The sequence below is a fragment of the Petaurus breviceps genome, unplaced genomic scaffold, assembly GCF_028583685.1.
Source record: "Petaurus breviceps papuanus isolate PSGF00001 unplaced genomic scaffold, PetGlider_PUasm1.0 90845, whole genome shotgun sequence".
Taxonomy (NCBI): domain Eukaryota; kingdom Metazoa; phylum Chordata; class Mammalia; order Diprotodontia; family Petauridae; genus Petaurus; species Petaurus breviceps.
The window spans coordinates 12,734,288-12,756,022 of record NW_027187359.1 but is presented as its reverse complement, the minus strand read 5'-3'; the positions used below and the strand labels follow the sequence as shown (position 1 = coordinate 12,756,022).

The 21,735-nt window shown below is 38.2% G+C and overlaps 1 protein-coding gene across 1 annotated transcript in view; it reads left to right on the top strand.

The window, feature by feature from the left end:
* Window positions 1–21,735, top strand: part of CAPN13 (calpain 13) — a 189,081-nt gene that overhangs the window by 149,629 nt on the left and 17,717 nt on the right. Inside the window, exons 11-15 of the mRNA XM_069071813.1 lie at window positions 3,650–3,807; window positions 5,142–5,272; window positions 9,105–9,116; window positions 17,072–17,268; window positions 19,257–19,293. Of these exons, the coding sequence (XP_068927914.1) occupies window positions 3,650–3,807; window positions 5,142–5,272; window positions 9,105–9,116; window positions 17,072–17,268; window positions 19,257–19,293 (535 nt within the window). The remainder of the gene's footprint in view (window positions 1–3,649; window positions 3,808–5,141; window positions 5,273–9,104; window positions 9,117–17,071; window positions 17,269–19,256; window positions 19,294–21,735) is intronic.

Sequence of the window (21,735 nt, the reverse complement as noted above, 5' to 3'; positions counted from 1 at the left end):
ATGGTTATTCAATGAAATAGAGGACTTTCAAGCATTCTTGATGAAAAAACCAGAGTTGAATAGAAAATTTGACATTCAAATACAAGAAGCAAGAGAAGCATGAGGAGGTAAACAGGGAAAAGAAATCATAGGGAACTTATTAAAATTGAACTATTTACATTCCTACGTGGTTAAAGGATAAATGTACCTCATGAGACTTTTCTCATTATGAAGATAGTTGAAGGGAATATATATGTGTGTGTGTATGTGTACATACATATATATGTTTATATAGGAGGGTATACGTGCATATAAATATATATGTGAGTGTGTGTATATGTGTACAGGTATACATTCACAGAGGGCATAGGATCAGCTGAATAGGTAAGGATAATATCTAAAAAATAACATTAAGAGGTGAGAGAGGAATATAATAAGAGGAGATAGGGAGAGATATAATAGGGTAAATTACCTTATATAAAAGAGGCAAGAGAAAACTGTTATAATGGAGGGGAAGAACAGAGAGGCAAAAGGGAATTTGGCTTAAGGAGGGAATAACATACACACCAAATTGGGTATCTTACCTTACAGGAAAGTTGGGGGGAAGGGGATAAGAGGGGGAAGATAGAAGGGAGGACAGATTGGGAGGAGGGTAGTTGGAAGCACACACTTTTGAAAATTGACAGGGTCAAAGTAGAAAATAGAATAAATGGGGGGCAGGATAGGTTGGAGGCAAATATAGTCATTCTTTCACAATATATCTACTATGGAAATGTTTTGTGTAACTACACATGTATAACCTATATTGAATTTCTTTTCCTCCCAAGAGGGGAAAGAATCTGGAAATCAACGTTTTAAAATCTAATGTTAAAAATTTATATATATATATATATATATATATATACATACACACATATTTTTTTATATACAAATAGGAAAAAAGATATGCAAACACTGGGGTATAAAAATCCATATTGCCCTACTAGAAAGTCAGAGGGGGGAAGCAGGGGAGGATATAAGAGAGAGCAGATAGAGCAGATTGGGGGAAGATGTATTCAATAGGATTGCTATTTTGGGGTGGGGGTAAGGGAAAGATGGGGAGAAAATTTGTAACTCAAAATCTTGTGGAAATGAATGTTGAAAACTAAAAATAAACAAATTAAGCAAAAAAAAAAAAGATTCAGTATCTCTGAAGGTAAGTAAGCTCACAGTCCAATTGGGCACAGTTAGCTTGGTGTTCTGTTTATGTCATTCAATAACAATCAATTAAAACTGGACTTTATGAAAAATATTGTTCTGAACACTGAGGAATAGATAAAAAATTACATATTCCCAGGCCACAATCTTAATATGTGCTTTGGAATTATAAAATTTAATATATAATAAAGTTTCATGTGTAATCATCTTTTTATTGTCCAATGTTATGGAAACACTTATTTTATTCTATAAGTTAAAAATAAAATAATGTTTTACAAAAGAAATTATAAAATTTTAAAATCATCATAACAAAAAGTCATACAATATATATAGAATACAGGACTCCTTCAGCCTAGAAAGGAAACTATAGAAAAATTAACATTTCTTTGACAAATAGGAGGAAGAAAATTGAAAGACATTATCAAAGTACATGATAAACAGGTCAAAAACTTACAGAATTACTTTTGGAATACTCAGACATCACTTCATCAAGCAGCAGTAAAGGTTGATGAATGTTCAACAACATTGGATTTGTCAAATATAACCAAAAATAGTTTCCTCCATTTGGGGGTCTATGAAACCACTAAGATTCTAAAGCACAATCAAAAGGCCCTCCCTGGGCAGCATCCACATGATTCAGCCAATAAGGAGGTGACAAATTAAATTGAAATAAATAGCTGAGGGGCGGCCAGGTAGCACAGCGAGTAAGAGCACCGGCTCCAGTGTTGAGAAGACCTGGAGATCGAATCCCGGGCTCAGACACTTAGCACCCACCCAGAAACACCTGCCGTGTAACCTTGAGCAAGTTACTTAACCCCTATTGCTTAGGGGTGGCCAGGTGGCTCAGCGAGTAAGAGCACCGGCTCCAGTGTCGGGATGACCTGGATCAAATCCGGTCTCAGATACTCAGCACCACACCCAGAAATAATAACTGGCCGTGTAACCTTGAGCAAGTTACTTAACCCCAATTGCTTAAAAAAAAAAAAAGAAAAGAAATAAATAGCTGAACCAACAAAGATTTATAAGGGGAGGTTCTTTGGGGGAAGGGATATTAACAAAAATAAAAGACTCTAAATAGCAGTAATTTAGAGGTGAAAAGGACCTAGTCCAACTCCCTCATTTTGCCAGTAAGAAAAGCTTAAAGTGCTATACAAATGCTAGCTATTGCCATTCCACAGATGAAGAAGTTGAGGCAGACAGAGGTTAAATTACTTACCCAGGGTCATACTGTCAATAAGTGTCTCAGGAAGGATTTTAACCCTGGTCTTCCTGATTTGAAGTCAGGTGCCCTATCTACTACCGTGTATTAATAACATTTTTTAAAAGGCAACATTATATTTTGCACATTTCTATTTGTGAAAAAAGTTCTCCTTTTTATTTCCTTCCTGTATCTTCCACTCACTGATTCAAGTCCTTCCTGCAATTACACAGAACAAATCCTTCTTTCACATGCCAGCCCTCTAATATTCAGAGATTTCTATCTTTACTCAATGACTTCTGCAGGGTTAAATATTCCTATTTCATACAACTTTTCCTCCTATCATCACATGATTTTAAGAGCTTCTCAGGGAGCTGGCTGACTTCCTCCTTGACACACTCTAGTTTATGAATGTCCCTAGACAATTTGATTTTCAATACTTAACAAATGATGACAGTCGTCAACAGTTCTCCTGTCCTGCTGAGTCTCCTGATGACCCCCCAGGAGTTCAGCTGCTCACACTGAGCCATAACAACTAGAAGTACACCAGAGCCAGGAAGCCTGCTTCCATCGGACTGTATTGCACTGGGGTGGGGGTGGGGGGGTAGCATCATAATGAGAGCTGATGTTTATATAGCTCTTCAAGGTCTGCAAAGATATCTCATTTTATCTTCACAACAACCTTGTAAGACAAGGGCTATTATTATACCCATTTCCAGATTAGGAGCCTGAATATGAGAGAAGTTAACTGCCTCCCTCATGCTCACAACAAACCTGCGAGGTCAGTTATTTTAATGGGCTTAATTATTAAGCCCATTTTACAGAACAGAAAACTGGGTTAAGTGATAGACATTAAGTATATCACTCAAGGTTCACAAGGCCAATAAGTGTCCACCCCAGGATTTGAATGTCTGCTTTTTCTGATTCCAAGCCCATCATTCAGTGGCTTCTAAGTGCCAAGTCGCCAGTAACAAAGTTAGCCTAAGAGAATAGTAGATATCTTACAGTGGCTTTGGAAAATATCTGCATTCCATTTCCAGGACCCCAGAGTGAGTTTGTTGGTCACAAAAAGATAATTCAGCCATGAACCTCCTCACTGTTGCCAAACCACATCCCTTTCAGGGATTCTTCCCAGCCTTATGGTCATTTCCAGTACAGATATCCTGGGCTCCATTTGTTATTTTCAAGCAGAAAATGACTTGTCCAAGGTGATACAGCCAGTGTATCAGATATCAGTCAGATACTTATTTTACCATGTACCTTTGTTTTTCACAGGATGTCCTTTCAAGATTTCCAGCAGTTATTTACCAGCGTGTTTATTTGTCATCAATATCCAATGGTAATGAATGATGAAGTGGACGATGGAAGATGGTCCCAAATTCCTTATGAAGTCCAAACGATCCAAGGAAACATTATGCAAGATAGTAGTTCTGGCAAGTATTTGACTAGACTGAGAGTTGGGAGGGTTAGAGATTCTCTGTAAATTGACTACTTATTTGACTTCAAAAAGAATGACTAGAAACTAAATAAAAAGATCTGTGCTGACATGAAAAGTTGGGCAACAATTATGACAAAAAAGATACCAGTTATGTGTAAGTTTTATTCAGGGTTGGATGATGTTCTCTCTCAAAGCAAGTTCCCCTCTCTACTTTGGAGTCCAGACCATCAAAATTTTAGCTCATAATTATAATAACTAGTATTCAGATATTACCTGCTATATTCCAGGCACTATACTAAACACTTTATAAATATTATCATCACAACAACCCTGGAAGGTAGATGCTAATTATCTCCACTTTATCATCAAGGAAACTCAGGCAAACAGATGAAAATGACTTGTCCACAGTCACACAGTGAGTATCTGAGGTCAGATTTGAACTCGTCTCCATTATTTCAAGTCCAGTGCCCTATGCCACCTATCTCTAGGAATCCTGTCATCTGAAAAACCAAGATTCAACCTTCATAATATGACAGTCATATAACTTACTGGAACCTTATTGGTGAGCCAGAATGCCAACCAACTACACGAGACAATAAAAGTTACACCTATCTAAATCTGGAATGGCCATAGAATGCAACATGTGGGAAGGCTCTCCTGAGCATATTTTGTCCTATATTACTTTGGCACCTCATCCCTAGAGTCTGAGTAGTAATATACACTTCCAGATTCCTATTACAGGATGACAGAATTACAGGCAGAAGGCATCTCTGAGGGCATCTAGAACCCAACTCTCTCTTTTTACAGATTAGAAAACCGAGACCTTTGTTTGTGACTTGCCCAGGGTCACACAGGTAGCAAGTGACAGGGCTAGAAATTGGATCAAGATCTTCTGATCCCAAACCCATCAATGTTTAGCTGTATCATGTTGTCTCTCTAATTAGTATACCTCTTTTCTGCTGGAAACACATCTTTATCTTTATTCCCACTATTCTTAGCATTTACATTAGTATTCACTGAATTTATGCCCATTTCAATTTTCTGGTGATTACATTTGAGTAAAATGCTAATGCCAGCCACAAGCACAATACCTATTTCCCATTGTCTCTATTGGGGGAGCTTGCTGTTTCAGGTTCATTACTCACCAGATTCTGAATGTTTCCTGCTTATCTGCTTACACGAGCACGCAGACATACAGGAACATAGTAGACAGAGTGATTAATCCAATGCAGTATATACTCCTGCCACAGTGAGCTCACTGGACCAGTGAGCAGGAGTCAGGGTAGGAAGGTCAAGGGCTGACTGTGTGTACTGTTCTCTTTTGTCTAGATACCGTCGGGAATATGCTTCAGTACTTTTTTTCTGTGACAGAGCCCATGGAAGGTATCAACGCAGTAGTCTCCATCAACATTCAGCCTACCCAGAGTAGAAAGATGATGCTACTTTTTAAAGTATACAAGGTACAGATGGGGTTAGCTCAGCTTCACGGCTCATATTTTCCAGGCATTTCACTGTCCTGTTGAGTAGTCACAAAAACAAATGTAACTTAACAGGCCAAATCCTGGGCCTCTGATTTTCCTTTCTGAATGTTTTCTGAATCCCTGAACAAAGAATCATCGAACCATAGAATGTTAGAGCTATATAATCTCTATAAATAGAGATTATATAGAATGAAATTGAAAAGCATTCATTGTTTATAATGTATCTCACATTGTGCTAAGCACCAGGGATACAAAAAGGAAATAGAGATAGTCCTTGCTGTCAAAAACCTCAAATTCTAATGAGAGAGATGAATTATAGAGGAGGACTCGTGTTCAGCTCATGGCAGATGGAAAGACCAGACAAAAATTAGGTTCTGGTCCTAATGAGGTTCTCTGTGTACTGGATAGCAAACATCTCCAAGAAAATGCAGAAGGCCTGGAGGATTGAATGAGCCCATAAACAGATGCCATGTGGCATCTCCCTCCAGAAAGTGCACTGCTCAGGAACTCTGCTTCTCTTTCCAGGAAGTCACATCCCTTACACCCTTGCTTTCCCAAATAAGAAAACTGAAACCTGGGGAAAAATTGCTATCATGTCATACTTGAGTCTTCTTTCTTTCAGGGTAAATATCCCCAGTCCAAAGGATTTGAAGAGTCTAATTCTAAAACTAGAACTGTGCTTAGGAGTCACTGAGCCCATCCTCCACTCCTTTCATCTTACAGATGTGAATACTGAGTCCCAGACAAGAGCAATGACTTATCTAAGGTCACCAAAAGAAATCCACAGTCCCAAGTTACCTTATCATTCTCATACCTCACTTTTAAGTTAACAAATTTCCATCTTAAAATGTGGCCTTTGAAACTAAACACAATACTCCAAATGTGTTCTGATCAAGGAAGAGTACTATGGAAATAAGGATCTTGCTAATTGTTGACATGATGTCTCTCAATGCCATAAAAGATTGCCTTGGCTTTTTTTTCCACCTTGTCATATTGTTGGCATACAGTGAACTTATGATGCACTTAAATACCCATTTCCCTTTTTATGTGGTTAGACATGACTTTCACATGTTGTGCATGTAAAGGTGACTTTTTTTTTGCTTTTTGGAGGGGGGAGGGCAAGGCAATTGGGGTTAAGTGACTTGCCCAAGGTCACATGACTAATAAGTGTATCAAGTGTCTGAGGCCGGATTTGAACTCAGGTCCTCCTGACTCCAGGACTGGTGCTCTCTTCACTGCACCACCTTGCCGCTCCATGAAGGTGACTTTTTAAAGCCAATTAAGGGCTATATCATATGAATCTGCATAAAATTTTATCTTACCCAGTTCTTCCATTCAGGATACAAAAAAGATCCCACCTTCCTGTCATCTAAATATCTCTGTATGCTATTCATGCCTTCACTCTGTCCCTTAAAGTAGCCTTGTGTTTCTGTTTAAGTGATTGTATCTGGGCACATAGGCACACAGTGCTGGAATCAGGAAGATCCATTTTTCATGAGTTCAAATATGGCCTCAGATAGCTATGTGACCCTGGGCAAGTCATTTAACTGTGTTTGCCTCAGCTTTTTCATCTGCAAAATGAGCTGGAGAAAGAAATGGCAACCACTCCAGTATCTTTGCCAAAACACAAAAACTAAGACATGACTGAAATGACTCAACAGCAAAAGTTCAACTTCTTACCCATCTTATGTTCGTTTGTATTTTCAATGCCTAAAGCTACAGGTTTTCTTATTAATTCTCTTCTCAAACATCACCACCTGGAGGTTCGTGGCATTAGATTTGACTGTGAACTCTTATGGACAGGGACTGTCTTTTTCTCTTTTTGTATCCCCAGCACTAAGCATAGAGTCTGCTACACAGTACCATGTTTATCAATTGATTGATTTAGTAGAAGGAAGCTCCAGTGTCGTCTTGTCTAATTTTTACTTTTAATATATTGGTCTTTTCTACTAGTATTCTTTCTGCATTGTGCCTTTTACTCATCTCTAGTTTGACATACATATTTGAGAACAATTTTCTCTTTCCTTTTTCCTATTTAGTTTATAGCCCTCTTGATCAGACTCCAGAAAAATATATTTTACCAATCAAATATAACTCAGCCCTCATACTTTCTTTACTTTTCAATCTCACCACTATTTGGTTATATTTCTTTCTTTGCCATTATATATATATATATATATATATATACTATAGCATATAGCAACATATGTACATATATCTTCAAGTCTTTGATGTTATTATCATCCCCAATTTACAGTTAAAGAAACTGAGGCAGGCAGTAGCTGAGTGATTGCCCAGGGCTACACAAGTGACTGTTTAAATTCCTCTTGGTGATTTCATGCCTACTACCCAGCTGCCTAGGTGATAGTTTGAGAGGATGGTAAGATCAAATGAAGGCTTGGGTTTTTTTTAAATGATGGAGGACTTTTGAGTATGTTTGTAGACATCAGAGAAATAGAAAAGGGTTAGAGATTAGATGGAGATTAAGGATGCCTGAGAAGAGAAACTTGTGGAGGAACCAATAGTGAGTGAATGGGATCAAGAACCCAAGTAGGAAGACTGGTATTGGAGAGAAGGCCCACATCATCATCAGAGACTAAAAAAAGGAAGACAAAATAGGAAAAGGGTTCAAGACTTTTATAGGCATAGAAAAAAGAGAGAAGGAAGCTTATGCCAGATTGCCTCAATTTTCTAAGTATGAGACAAGGTCTTATACTGAGAGGGAGGGTGATATTAAAAACTTGAGGAGAAAAGTGAAGGTATGGACAAGAACTGAATGGACAAGTACAGCCAAGTATGGAAAGAATAGAGTTGATGACTCCCATCTCATGCAAAGTATGTGAGTAATTAAGAGACTGAATGTTTTCAGGATGGCTCTTGCCACAGGAACAGGTGAAGGGACAAGGTTCTTCCAATAATAATGGATCTTCCTACTGACTGATTGGCCTTCCCAGACTAGCTCTGGGAATGTGGAACAGACTTATGAAGAGGGAAAGGGGAAGAAAGGTAGAAAGGGTATTCCCAGTGATGGTGGATGACTGAGTCACGGGGACAAGTGGTAGGATATGAGATTGTCAAAGAAATGAATTTCAGTTAACAGAGCTAGAACAGTTACACAATTATGGAGAGTGGCAAAGTCAAAGGTTATAGCCATCTCTCTGTGTGGCAGAGATGGGATGAAGATAGGTCATGGGAACTGAAGTAGCTAATGAACTGGGAAGCCAGGATATTTTAGAGGATTACAAAGTAAAATAATTAAACATAAGGATGCAAGCTAGAGCAGAGTAAGACTGTAAATCAGGTGTGGAATTCCTTGAGATTAGAGGGAGAATTACCCATCCATGTATATGTATACACACTCAAAGAGATCAGGAAAACATGAACACTGCACAGGTAATTCAGAAGTCCTGATCTTAAATCCTGACCTCAGTTACTTATTACACAATGTGACCATGGAAAAGTCAAATGACTTAGGTTAACCAAATTCTTGAAAATGAATTTAAATTTTAGGGAAGGCCGTTTCTTAAGATTTGCAATAGATTTTGGAAGGTGAGGAGGAGCTAATCTACAGTTTCTTATCTATAAAATAAGGAGGTTAAATGAAATTATCTGTAAGGTCCTTTCCAGCTCCATGTTGTATAATCCCATAATCTTAGGCCATTTCAGTGTTCAAGACAAAGGGTCTTTATGATCGACTGGGAAGTCAGGAAAGAAATGAAAGAATCTAGAGACTTATCTCTTGGTGAAGCAGTCAAAAGGAAAAAAACCTACACTGAAACTAAAACCTGCCTTTTTTTCTTCTCTCCTTTAGGTTGAACACAAGGTATGACCTCTCAGTTTTTCTGTGTGGACACACTTAGATCTACTGTGTGGTATGGTATCGCCAGCCTAATGCTTGGTCTGGTAGCATGGCTTACTTTTCTCTATTTTTCAACCGTTACTAGTTACACATTCCCATCTTAATTTGGGGTCCATGAAATTATTTTTAAAATGTATCAACTTTATTTTAACATTTCCTTTTTAAGTCTGTAAATTTTATTTTGTGCATAAAAAACATTTTTTTTCTGAGAAAAGGTCCATAGGCTTCACCAGACTGCCAAAGTCGTCTGTGTCTCCCAAAAGGCTGAGAATTCCTGCCATACCACATCTCATTCTATATCATAATTAACGAGTTCTACCTCAGGTTACCCTGGCTTGGATATGGCCAAACCAGTTATTGTGAAGAACTTTCAATGTCTGTTCCTGCCTACAACTTGGACCTTTCCAGTTAATTCCAAAAATCAGAACTGGAATATTGGACTATTAATAGAAGGGGGTGTGACCCTCCCTGACCACAAGTCACCTTGTAAATGTTGTTGTCCTATTTTGGTGAGGGATAGAAGAGACTAAACTTAATAGATTTAGTTGATTTTGCTTTTAAGGTTAATGTGATCTCAAAGCACTGGTGGGAAGCAAATGGGAGTTAACAAAATATAGATTGGTGTGTATTCAGACCAGTGTAAATGGCAGGCTTATTTTAGAACCTTTGTCAGATGACTTCATCAAGTTCAATTGGTGTAGAAGAAACATCCTTCTTTGCCATCTCTTCTCCTACCACTCAAGATTTACCATGATATAGTTAGGAGTAGTAATCATTATTAAATATGTAATACTTTCTTGATTTAATAACTATTCAATATTACTATAAATAATGATAAAGATAATAATAACAAATGGCTTGTATTTATGAAGAATTTTCTTCTTCAGAAGTCCTTGAGGTAGGAAGTGTGTTATTAGCCTTAAATTTTAGATGAAGAAACTGAGTCACAGGCAGAAGAAGGGAAACACCCTTGGGTAGATGACAAATACAATAGAGGGGTGATCTCTATACCCATTTTTAGTCCAAACTCTTTCTTCTAGTACCAGCATATTTGCTTTTCTACAGACCACCTCTGTCACTCTGGTTCATTATACTGGTAAAAGTCCAGGTAACATTGTGATATCTGTCACCTTTGACTCAACTCCTGATATTTTTAGAGGGAATTAGTTGGCACAATGGACAGAGTACTGGACTTGTAGACTGGAAGAGCTGTTCAAATCCAACCTCACTTAGCAGCTGTATAACCCTGTGCAAACCATTTAACCTCTATCTGCCTCAGTCTCATCTGGAAAATGGGGATAATAATAGCACCTACCTCCCAGTGTTGTTGTGAGGATAAAATGACATACTTATAAAAATCATTTTTGTAAACCCTAAAATGCTACATAAATATGTTATGTTTAATAATATATTTAATAAAAGATGTTAAGTGACTTGCCCAGGATCTTACAGGTAGTAAGTGGTGGAGGAGCATTTGGACACAGGTCTTCTGACCTAGACCTAGAATGACCTAGAATGCTTTGTCTGCTATTACCAGGCAGGATTTTAAAGCTTGAGAGCACCTGAACTCAGACCAACCCCTTTATCATAAAGAAGTGTGTGGACAGAACACAACATTTAGAATCAGGAGTCAGGGATTAAATACTCATTCTGGCATTCTTACTCATTATGATGTTTAATAGCTATGGAATTGTGGAAAAGTCACTTAACCTCTCAGACTCAATTTCTTCACCTGGAAAATGGAGGATAATGGAACTTGCACTACCTCACAAAATTGTTTTAAGGAAAATGTTTTGCAAACTTGAAAGTCTTATATCCAAGTGAGTTATGATTATATGTTACTATGTCAGGTAGCATTATAACCAGGGAGGTTTAAAATGTATAATTCACTCAGGATTACAGAGCTAGCTCATTGGTAGAAGAGCATATAGCTAGGTGGTTCAGTCAGGAAGTCTAGAGTCAGGAAGACTCATCTTCGTGAGTTCAAATCTGGCTAGACACTTACTAGCTGTGTGACCCTGAGCAAGTCACTTAATCCTGTTTGCCTCAGTCCTTCATCTGTAAAAAGAGCTAGAGAAGGAAATGGCAAGCCATTCTAGTGTCTTTGTCAAGAAAACCCCAAAAAAGAGTAATGAGGAATCAGACATGACTGAACAACATGTAACTAGACCAAGGATATTCCTATTCCCAGTCCATTATTTGGAACTTTTGTTTCTGAAAAGAGTAAGAATGTGTGTGTGTGCATGTGTGTATCTGTTAACAGAACTATAGTTACATAATCACAATCTTTTTTTTTTCCTAGTTTGCATTTGTTTTCCTTCAAACTCCTCACTCCCCATGAAAAAAATGTTATATTTTTCCTTTTGCAGACACAATGTGGCCACCTAGTGGGCATTATACACCTATGTGTATAATGTGTATAATAATACAGCAACATAGATTTAGAACTGGAAGGAACTTGAAAGATCATCTCTCATTTTGTAGATGAGACAAATGAGACCTGCAGAGGCTAAATAGCTTTCCTAAGGTCATACAAAGAGTAAGTGGCAGAGGTGGTCTTCCTACCTCCAGCATTTTTCCCAATGTACCAAATTAGAGTCTGTTGCTATGTCCATAGGTACACTTGAGATACAGATAAAGGCGGCAAGATGAAGCCTGCTGGTGGCCTGAACACAGATATTAGCCCCAGGACTTCCAAATCCTGCATAAACAATTGAGCGAGGCTGCTACCTACAATTTCTCATTAAAGAGTTCTAACTTAAAATCCTTATACCATGATAGTCGAGGATCACTGTACTAGAAGGACCTGTGCTGAGTCTGACTTATCAATCAGCCAAAAGCTCTGTGTGACTTTTGCTTCTTCTTGCCTGAGGGTTGCCCACCTTCCTTCATAAAGTCCCTTAGTTTCCTGAGATTAGACCAATATAAGTGAAGTTCTGATAGGTCCTACCAAGCTGACAAAATCTCCCATTTAGGTCCAGGGAGGTCTCTTACCTAAAAATTAACTTAACTTGAGAGAATCGTATCATTAGGAGGACTTCAGGATAATATATTTTTATTCCATAATAACCCTGGAAGACTATGTGTTAGGAGACAGAGGCATTGTGAACTGCTCTGAGAAAGCACCTGTTCACAGTAATGAAATTATAATACTTAAAGAATTGGAGTAAGATGTAACAAGGTTTTGTGCAACAGTTCTTAACCTTTTGCCGAAGACCCATTTGGTAGTCTGATGAAGCCTATGGATTCTTCAGAATAGTCATCAATAAAAATTTATTAAGCCCCACCTGTGTGCCAGACACTGTACCAAATGCCCATGTTTTTATACGTACAAAATAAAAGAATTATAAAGGAAACCAATTATTTTAAAGCAAATTTATACCTTTTTTCATACAGTTTCACAGACCTTCTATGCACAGATCTTATTTAACAGCATGACTTATAGGTGCTGTGATAAATACTTATAATCCTTGCTACCAGTGAAATGGAAGGTAGTAGATTGCTTGACCTTGGGAGTTCTAAGCTTCAGTCAAGTAATTTCCACACTGTCTAACATCAATATGGTGAATTCTCAAGAAGAGGGAGGTTTGGGACAAACCAGCCCATGTCAGAAAGAGAGCAAGTCTCATGCTGATCAGTAGTACAACTGGTCCTGTGAGTGGCCACTTGTACCACCAGCTTGGGCAAGATAAGGAGACTCTATAAACAAACAAAAGACCTTGCTCTAGTTAGTAGAGATTGTAATTATAGAACTGGAAAAGACATCAGAGTCCAAATAGTCCTTCCAAACCCTTTATTTTACATATGAGGAAATCGAGACTCAGAAAAGTTAATTAACTTGCCTATGGTCAAAATAAGTAATATAAATCAGAGATTAGATTTTAACCCAGGTCCTCTGACTCTAGAGTCAGCCTACCATAAACCATATTGGGAGAGAGCATGACCTGGGCTCATGTCCCATTTCTGATACATGATGGCTTTGGGAAAAGTCACTTAACCTCTCACTGTCCTGGGCAACTTTCTAGGAATATTGTAGATCTATTGATGATCTGCAGTAGTAGAGGGACTTTCTTAGCAGAGAGTTCGTTACATTGATGACTGAACCAAAAATAATTGTCATAATTAAAAGAGGAACCAACCCAACCTTGTGAAGACTCATGTTGGCTGAATGCTTAAAACCCTTGGACAAGGTCCACCATAAGACTCCTTAAATGTACCTTCCTTCCCAAAGGCTGACATATTTTTCTGTTGTCTTGTTTATCCTTAAAACAGTCTGTTGACACAGAAGTTGACCAGGTTTCATTTTCTCCATCCCTATTTTATAGATTGAAGTAAGAAAATGAAAATAGGTTGAAGGTGTCCTCAATCTTAATTCCATTCAACAAACACTTATTAAACAGTTACTATGTTCAAAGCATGTTAGGCTCCCGAGTTACAGTCAAAGATTTTTTTAAAGAGTCTACTTTCAAGGAGTTTCCATTTATACAGAGGAATAAAAACAATATACTTTGAGGAAGGAGAGAAAAACTAACCTGAGCTGAGGCATAAAGGAAGCTAAGGTTTCTAAGAGGTAGAAGTGAGGAGAAAGTATGTTCTAAGTATGGGGTCACCCTATGCAAATACGCAGGTTCAGGACATGGAATGTTGAATATGGGGAATAGAATTCTGAATTGGGAGAAAAGTTGATGCCAGTGTAGGGAGATGTCCATCCTAGCTATCCCCTCCAAAAAAAAGGCATTCCCAGAAGAGAAAATCCTCCCAGACAAGATTATCCCACAATGGGAAAAGTTTCTTAATGAAAATTTAGGATACACCTTCCTCTAGGGAGTAAGACAGAAAGAGACAGATACAGACACAGACAAAGAGAGAAGGAGACAGTCACAGGAAAAGAGATAAAACCAGAGAGAGAGGGAGAGAAACAATATTAATCTTCAGTTCATTTGGGCAACACTCGGAGAAGTCAATGCTTTTTGAGGCAGAACAATTATCATTATCAGCTTTGCCAGAAGTGACCAAGAAAGAAATATAACCTGGCTGCAAAACAGAAGAGAATTCTCTGATGTAACCAGAGCACCTTTGATTGAATATATACAGGGTGCCCTTCAATGGGCCCCCAAATGCATGACTTAGAGGGAAATTCAGTGTTGCAGAACTAAGAACTAAGTCCAATAGCCTGGCCTGTCACCCCTGACCACTGAACAGCACCTCTCCTCTTTCTCACTGTTTTCTCCCAAAGGCAGAACTCATAAATAACTATGTCACGCTGTGTAACCATTTTAAATGGAATCTCGGCACCCGGTCTGTCTGGGAAGAAATTTGTTTAGTAAAGGGTTTTTACTTTGTAATATGTGTGTGTCATCCTAATAATAGCTGATGCATTATATTTGTTGTTTTATCTCTTAGAGGACATTGAAATAAAAGTAGAATCATCAGGGCCCATAGATTCTTCAAAGAGGAGGAATTCTGTCATGGCCCTAGGAGGCTGACAGAGAGAGGCAGAGCCCTAGATGATGAGAAGTTAAAGCAACCCATGTCAAAGCCTGTCTTCTAAGGGGTTCACCTGACCTGGATGACAGAGCACTGACTCCTATAGGCCTCAGGGGAGATAAACAGATAAGACTCAGGTCTTTGATTTCATGAAACTGAGAATAACAGATACTAAATGCTTTCCATTAAAAGAAACAAAAAATTATACCATATTGACTAGGAGTGATGGGAGGAATTTACAAAGAGGAAATTTTAGGCCTGATGCCAAGAAACTGAAAATTATATCTATCCAAAAATGGAGCATACCGTCTCCTTCTTCACACTCGTTAGATGTTTTTAAGCAAAAGCCTAATAGCCACTTGCCTACTACATTAAAATGGGGATTCCTTTCAGGGTGTAGATTTGACTGGATGGTTGCTGAAGACTTTTCCAACACTGAAATCTGTGCTTTTATAATAATGTCTGATACTTAACTAGTACTTTTAATTTTACAAGATGCTTTATGCACCATATCACTCGAATCACACAACCTTCTGTGGTTACTACTATAGATTATCTATGCTCATTTTGCAGATGAGAAAACTGAGTCTCAGAATGGTAATGTTATGATCACACAACTAGTAAATATCAGAAGTGTGATTTGAACCCAAGTCTTCTATAGTGTTAAGTCTAGAGTCTATCCACAGCATGTAGAAGGGAAATAAGACAAATTTGTAAATAATTACAGTCCATAGTCTTTGCCTTCATAAACTTCTCATGGAATTTTTCTATAGTACTTACCGCTCTTGAAAACTTCTACCTTTCTATTGATGGCTCCACCATTCTTCCAGGCCTCCATGTGAATAAGCTTGGCATTATCTTCCCCTCCTCTCTCTCCTCACATGCACAATCAGTTGTCAAGTATTACTTTAACTTGACTAACATTTATCAAGCATCTAACACATGCCAGATACTGTCCAAGGTTGAGGCTACAAAATAAAAATAATCCCTGCCCGTGAGGACATGGGGACTCATATATATTCACTGATGATTAAGTACAAAAACATTGCAAGGGGAGTAGGTTTGTGATTTAACTGATGCAGAGAATTTCTGATGGTAAAATTCCTTATACCAATACATTTCAACTGCTCTGTAACCTATAATATAATAAAATTGCCTGGGATACTGGAAGGGTAAGAGCTTTCCCTAGGGACACACAACCAGTGTGTGTGTCAGAGACAAGACTTGAGTCAAAGTCTCCCCTACTTTGAGTCCAGTCTATCTATCCATTATATTACATTATATCTCAAGCCCAAAATTGATCCAAAATGAGGCTGGATAAAAGAGGAGTCAAAGGTACCATATCAGAAGTGAGCCTTGAATGACATTGGGTTTTCTAAGAGATGAGGGTTAAAGAAAGAACACTATGAAATACTACTGTGCTATAAGGAATGGTGAGTTGACTGAGTTTAGAAAAACATGGAAAGACATGCATGAAATAAGGAAGAGCAAAATGATCAGAACCCAGAACCTTGTACACAGTAACAGCAATATTGTTGTAAGAAAAGCTCTGACTGAATGAGTCTCTGTGAGTATAAGTCCTCAAATCAGCTACAAAGAATCTATTGAAGGAAGATGCTATACACATTCAGAGAAAGAACTGTTAAAGAAGTATGTATAATATGTATGTATTTATGTATATATGTGTGGGTGTGCATGTGTATTTGTGTCTAATGGTAACCTTCTCTAGGGTGGGATGGGAGACAGAAAAAATAAAAAGTGCACAGCATAGAACAAAAGAAAATTTAGAAGGAAACACAGAAAAGCAGGATAGCATTGAAAATAATGTATCAAATGAGTTTTTTTAAGTAAACAGTATGAAATGGAAATTTATGGTTTTATACTGAATCTTTTTTTGTTGTGCTATGTACATGGAAGTGTTCTTTCTATTTGTTTGCATTTAAGTTCAAAATGAATTTAAAAATTAAAAAAAAGAAAGAATACTCCTGGCATGGGGTACAGACTGTGGAAAGGTATGGAGGCAAAACACATAAGGGAGAGGGCAAGGAATCATGTATCTACACATAACACATGTATTGAAAACATCAAGTAGATTATGAAAGATTAGCAGATGGGACAAAGCAAGTCAGTTGGGGAGCAGACAGGAGGGAATAACATGCACACTCAATTGGGTATGTTGGGACAAAGAACATGGCTGTAGGAAATTCATTTATTGAAACTTCAAAGTCATTTCCTGGTCACGTTTCCTATGACTTAATTTGTGTTATCTTTAGGAAATAAGTATATGAACTGGCTTGCTAGATGGCTATTTCAGTGATGGTTGCTTTCCCAATGTGGTTATGTTGCACTGATGAATCAAGACAGCTCCTATTGAAGCTGTGTCCTGAGTAGAGAAGGTCATTTATTCTCACTCTTTTCTTTGTTTTCTTCAGATCCATGATCTCCACAACCCATTGAATCCCATGTATTTTGAATTCACAAGTCCTATTCAGGGAAAGAATGTTATGTCCAAATGGAATTACACAGAAAGCTTCCACCTTGTCCCTGGCACCTATGTGGTGGTTCCCACAATTGACAGACAAGTGAAGTTCTTCCCGCGAATCTTCCTGAAAGATCAGGGTGCTAACAGGTGAAGTTATTCTGATCTATCATGGGTCAGTGGGAGAATGGATTCTAAATGTTCATAGGATCATAGAGTTGGAAGGGATTTTAGGGGTCATCAAATCCAATGCCTTTGTTTTACAGATGAGGGAACTGAGTCCCAGAGAGGTCAAGTGACTTGTTTGGGGGTCACCTAGCTAGTAGGTATCCAAGGCAGGATTCAAACTCAGACCTTTCTCACTCTGAGTCAATCTCTCTACACCACACTGTACCTCCTGCAAATAGCAAAAACATAAATGTTGTAATAAAGAGAATCAGATGGGGTAAGAATTGAAGATCTAACAATCCATAAGGTCATAGATCTAAATCTAGAAGAGACCCCAGAGACTATCTAAGGCCCTCATTTTATAGAAGAAAAACTGAGACGCAGAAAGGTCCCTTCCAGCTCTAAATTGATGGCCTTACAGTTCTATTAAGTTCATGCTATGTTCCAGGCAGGAGCTAAGGACACCAAGTTCATACCAGTAATAAGTGATAGACCTGGGATTTGAATTCAGGTCTTCCTTACTCCAAACCATCCTACTCAACAGGTTGAGCAAGTTCCCATGATTCCAGGGTCCTGGGCTAGGGGGATAGAGAAAGGAAGGAGCTCTTCTGGGACACCAAGTCATGGGAAACCACTAAAGGAAGAGTTTTCCAGGCTTCTTTTCCTGTAACATTTCCCTATAACTTCCTTTCCTACAATACTTCACTTAACTCATGTATTGTGGTGAGGAAGACCTAGGTTCAAATACCATCTAAGCCCTTATCAATTATGAGACCATAGGCAAGTCAGAGGCAGCTATGGGGCATCATAGAGTCAGGAAGACTCAAGTTCAAATCCAGCCTCAGACACATATTAACTTTGTTAATGTGATCAGGTCACTCCACCTCTATCTTTCTTATCTGTAAAATGGGAAGAAATAATAGCACCTACCTCCCAAGATTGTTATGAGAATCAAATGAGGATAATGTTTATAAAGCATTTTGCAAACTTAAAGCACCTTATAAATGCTAGCTACCATTATCTCTTAATCTCTTTATGCCTCAGTTTCTTCATATGGAAAATGAGGGAATTTGACTTGACCTCTGTGATAATTTCCAGCTCTGAATTTATGATCCCATGGTCCTATTAAGCTCCTACTAGGTTCCAGGCTCTGTATTATGCAAGAATCAGTCATACAAAGAAGAAAAAGAAGAAGAAATATTTGCTCTTCATGAGAACAAACTCCAAAATATGAAATCATTTTAGAAAGGAATTTATTAAGTCATTTGGTATAGACAGAGAGCCAGAAAGGAGTGGCTTCTTCCACAAGTCTTTGTGAGGTTGCATTTGATAGAGTTCAGACAAGAGCATTAAGAACATTGACCTGACTGGCCTCACTGATGATGGATGACAGGACATTTGGAATATATGGCAAGTGTGGGGCAAGGATGAAAGAGAGACCACATTTTCAATCCTAAATCTATACAGCCTAAGGCCAATCCTTTTTCTTCCCTGGACCTCAGTTTCCCCATCTGTGACAGTAGATGAGCATTAGTAGCAATGGATAAGAGAGCAAGCTGCCAAAAACACAAACTTTAGTGGACCCAGAATACACCTGAGGGAACCCAAAACAAGCTCTGAATGGAATCTAAGTATCCCTTACTTCCATCCTTAGGTGAGGGCAGGAACCTTTCACTGTCTCTCAGGTCACCTTGATCTCTACAGTAAGATCTCTGGGTTCAACCAAATAAAGCTAGGTTTAAACAATATTAATAATGATAAATAATAATTCATGCATTCCCTGACCTCAGGGAATCTTGTAGTTCATTTCCTGTTCTAGAAGATTATAGGTAGTATAAGCAAGTAACTGAGTTAAATACCAACATATTTCTGGTTTTATAAACTGGATGACCACTGGATGCCCTTTCTACCTCCCATATTAAAACTGAATACTGGTTATTCTCTTGGTGATTTTCTCACTGATTTTCTAGGGATCTACAAGGAAGCTTCAAGTTTATGAACTTCAAGGTAAGTAGGCAGTGGGGTCTTGGCTGGGAGATCACTCCTTACTCTTACCCACAATAATCTGAGAGGCTACAATGAGCTAGTGATGGCTTCTGATGGAGTTAATTCAGCCACTGTTTATTAAACATTCGCCATCTGCAGAGCACTATGAAAGATCCTGAGGGAGATCAAAAGTCAAATGAGACACAATATCTGCCTTCATATAGCCAACAGTAGTAAAGGAATATTTAAAATAATATATACATAAAATAAGCTATTCGCACAAAAATATGATGTTTATTAAGTAGGGGAACAGAGAGTGCTACATAAGATCTACATGGGCTGGGGTGGGCCAGGAAGAAGGCCTTGTAGAGAAGGTGAAGTTTGATCTATGCCTTTTTTCCCATCCTATCAGTAAATGTTTATTAAATTCCTACTGGTTGCTCAGCATTGTGCCAGGTTGTAGGGATACAAATACAAATCTAAAACAATCCCAATTCTTAAGACGTTTATGATGTTCTCTAAGTATATACAGGGTTTTTTTAATTAGTTAATTTATTTGTTATTAGTTTTCAATATTTGCTTCCATGAGTTTTAAATTTTTCCTCCTACCTCCCCAAGATGACCTGCAATCTGATATAGGCTCTACATATACATTCCTATTAAACATATTTCTGATCTGTGCCTTAAAGGAGGGATAATATTTCATAAAATGGGGAAGGGGAAGCACTTGCAGGGGAGAGAGATGAAAGGAATACCATGAGGAAAAGAATGGAGATAGAAAAGCATAGAACATGTATTCAGAATGATAGTAGCCCAGTTTGGCGGAGCATAGAGAAGATGGAGGAAATTAGCAGTAAATAAGACTGGAGAGTTAGGGTGTCACCAAATTGTGGTGGACCTTGTATGCCGGACAAAGAAGCTTGGGATTTATTTGGCAGGCAATAATTGCTGAAAGATTTTGAACAGATGACTAACATGACTAGATTGATGCTTAAGAAACATTTGTCTGGCATTCATGTTTAGAGCAGCAGAGAAAGAGAGGAAGATCAAGAAAGTCTATGAGGAGAAGACTCCTGTACTAGTCCAGTGGGGTGGGAAATGAGGGCCTACAAACATTTCCGTGTGGCCATGGGAATAAAGAAAAGGAGATGTGAGAGAGCTTATGGTAGAAGCACTGATAGAACTTGGCTACTGATTAGATGTGAGAAGTGAGGAATCAAGAGTTGAAAATAACACCAAGGTATTGAAAAAGTAACATGAAAAAGAGGAGTGGGTTTGAGGGAAAGACAGTGGGCTCCATTTTGGATACATTTTGCAGCTATCTTAATAAAGGAGATAGTTGAGGTCATGGGAGCAAATGAGATTATCAAAGGAAAGAATATACAAAGAAAAAGAGGAGATGGATGACAGGATCTTTGGAACAGATGGCAGGGGTGGAGCAAGGAAGAAAAAGAGATTATGTTTTCAATCCTAAATCTATATAGCCTAAGGCCAATTCTTTTTCTTCCCCAGACCTTAGTTTCCCCATATGTGACAGTAGATGAGCATTAGTAGCAATGGATAAGAGAGCAAGCTGCCAAGCAAGACCTCTGGCTAAGAATCGGGCAGGGGTCTTTGTTTCTCCACAGTGAAGCTGATTGGGACATGGAAAAAGTGCTTGAACTTAGAGTCACAGGACCAGAGTTCAAATCTATGTTCTGTCACCTTACTACCCATACAACTTTGACAAGGCATTTATCACCTCCAGGCCTCATTTCCTCAACTGTATAATTAGAGGATCAAATTAAATTGTTTCTAAGGTCCCTTCCAGCTCTAAAACTATGATCCTCTCTCCCGGGAGATTTTTTTTTTTTCTTAACACATATAAGCTGCTTGAGAGTAGGAACTCTCTCTCTTTGTGTTGGTATTGCTTTATTTTAGCATAGCCTGGCACATCATAAGCACATAATAAATCTTTTTTTTCATTCATTCATCTAGAAGAATCTTCCAGAAGTCCAGAATCACGAGATCATTTTCAACAGATATGCCCAACAGGTATAGTACTCTGAATTCAGAATTCTATCAAATGACAATCAGAAGGGAAAGTCACACAAAAAAGAAATCTCTTGGATTCCCACCAGTACTTAGAGACAAAAAAGATAATATATCTCTGGCAGCATAATTTTAACATCCTTCCTCAAGAGAATCCTTTCCAACATTGATCTGACTGCCAAATGCTGCAGAGAAATGGCATCTCATCAGTAGGTTTCCCCTGGAATTGAATGGATGACTTGCTATAGGATGGGATAATTATTTAAAAAAAACAACAACAAGCAATTAACAGTAACCCTTGAAATCTTTTTTCCCCTTGATTGGAAATATTTCCAGCTCAAGCTGGCTGGCTTTGGAAAGTACCATCATCACTCAGTGTTTGAGTAATTGATTCCTACTCTGCTTGCCAAGTTGTATGCATTCACAGGAGAT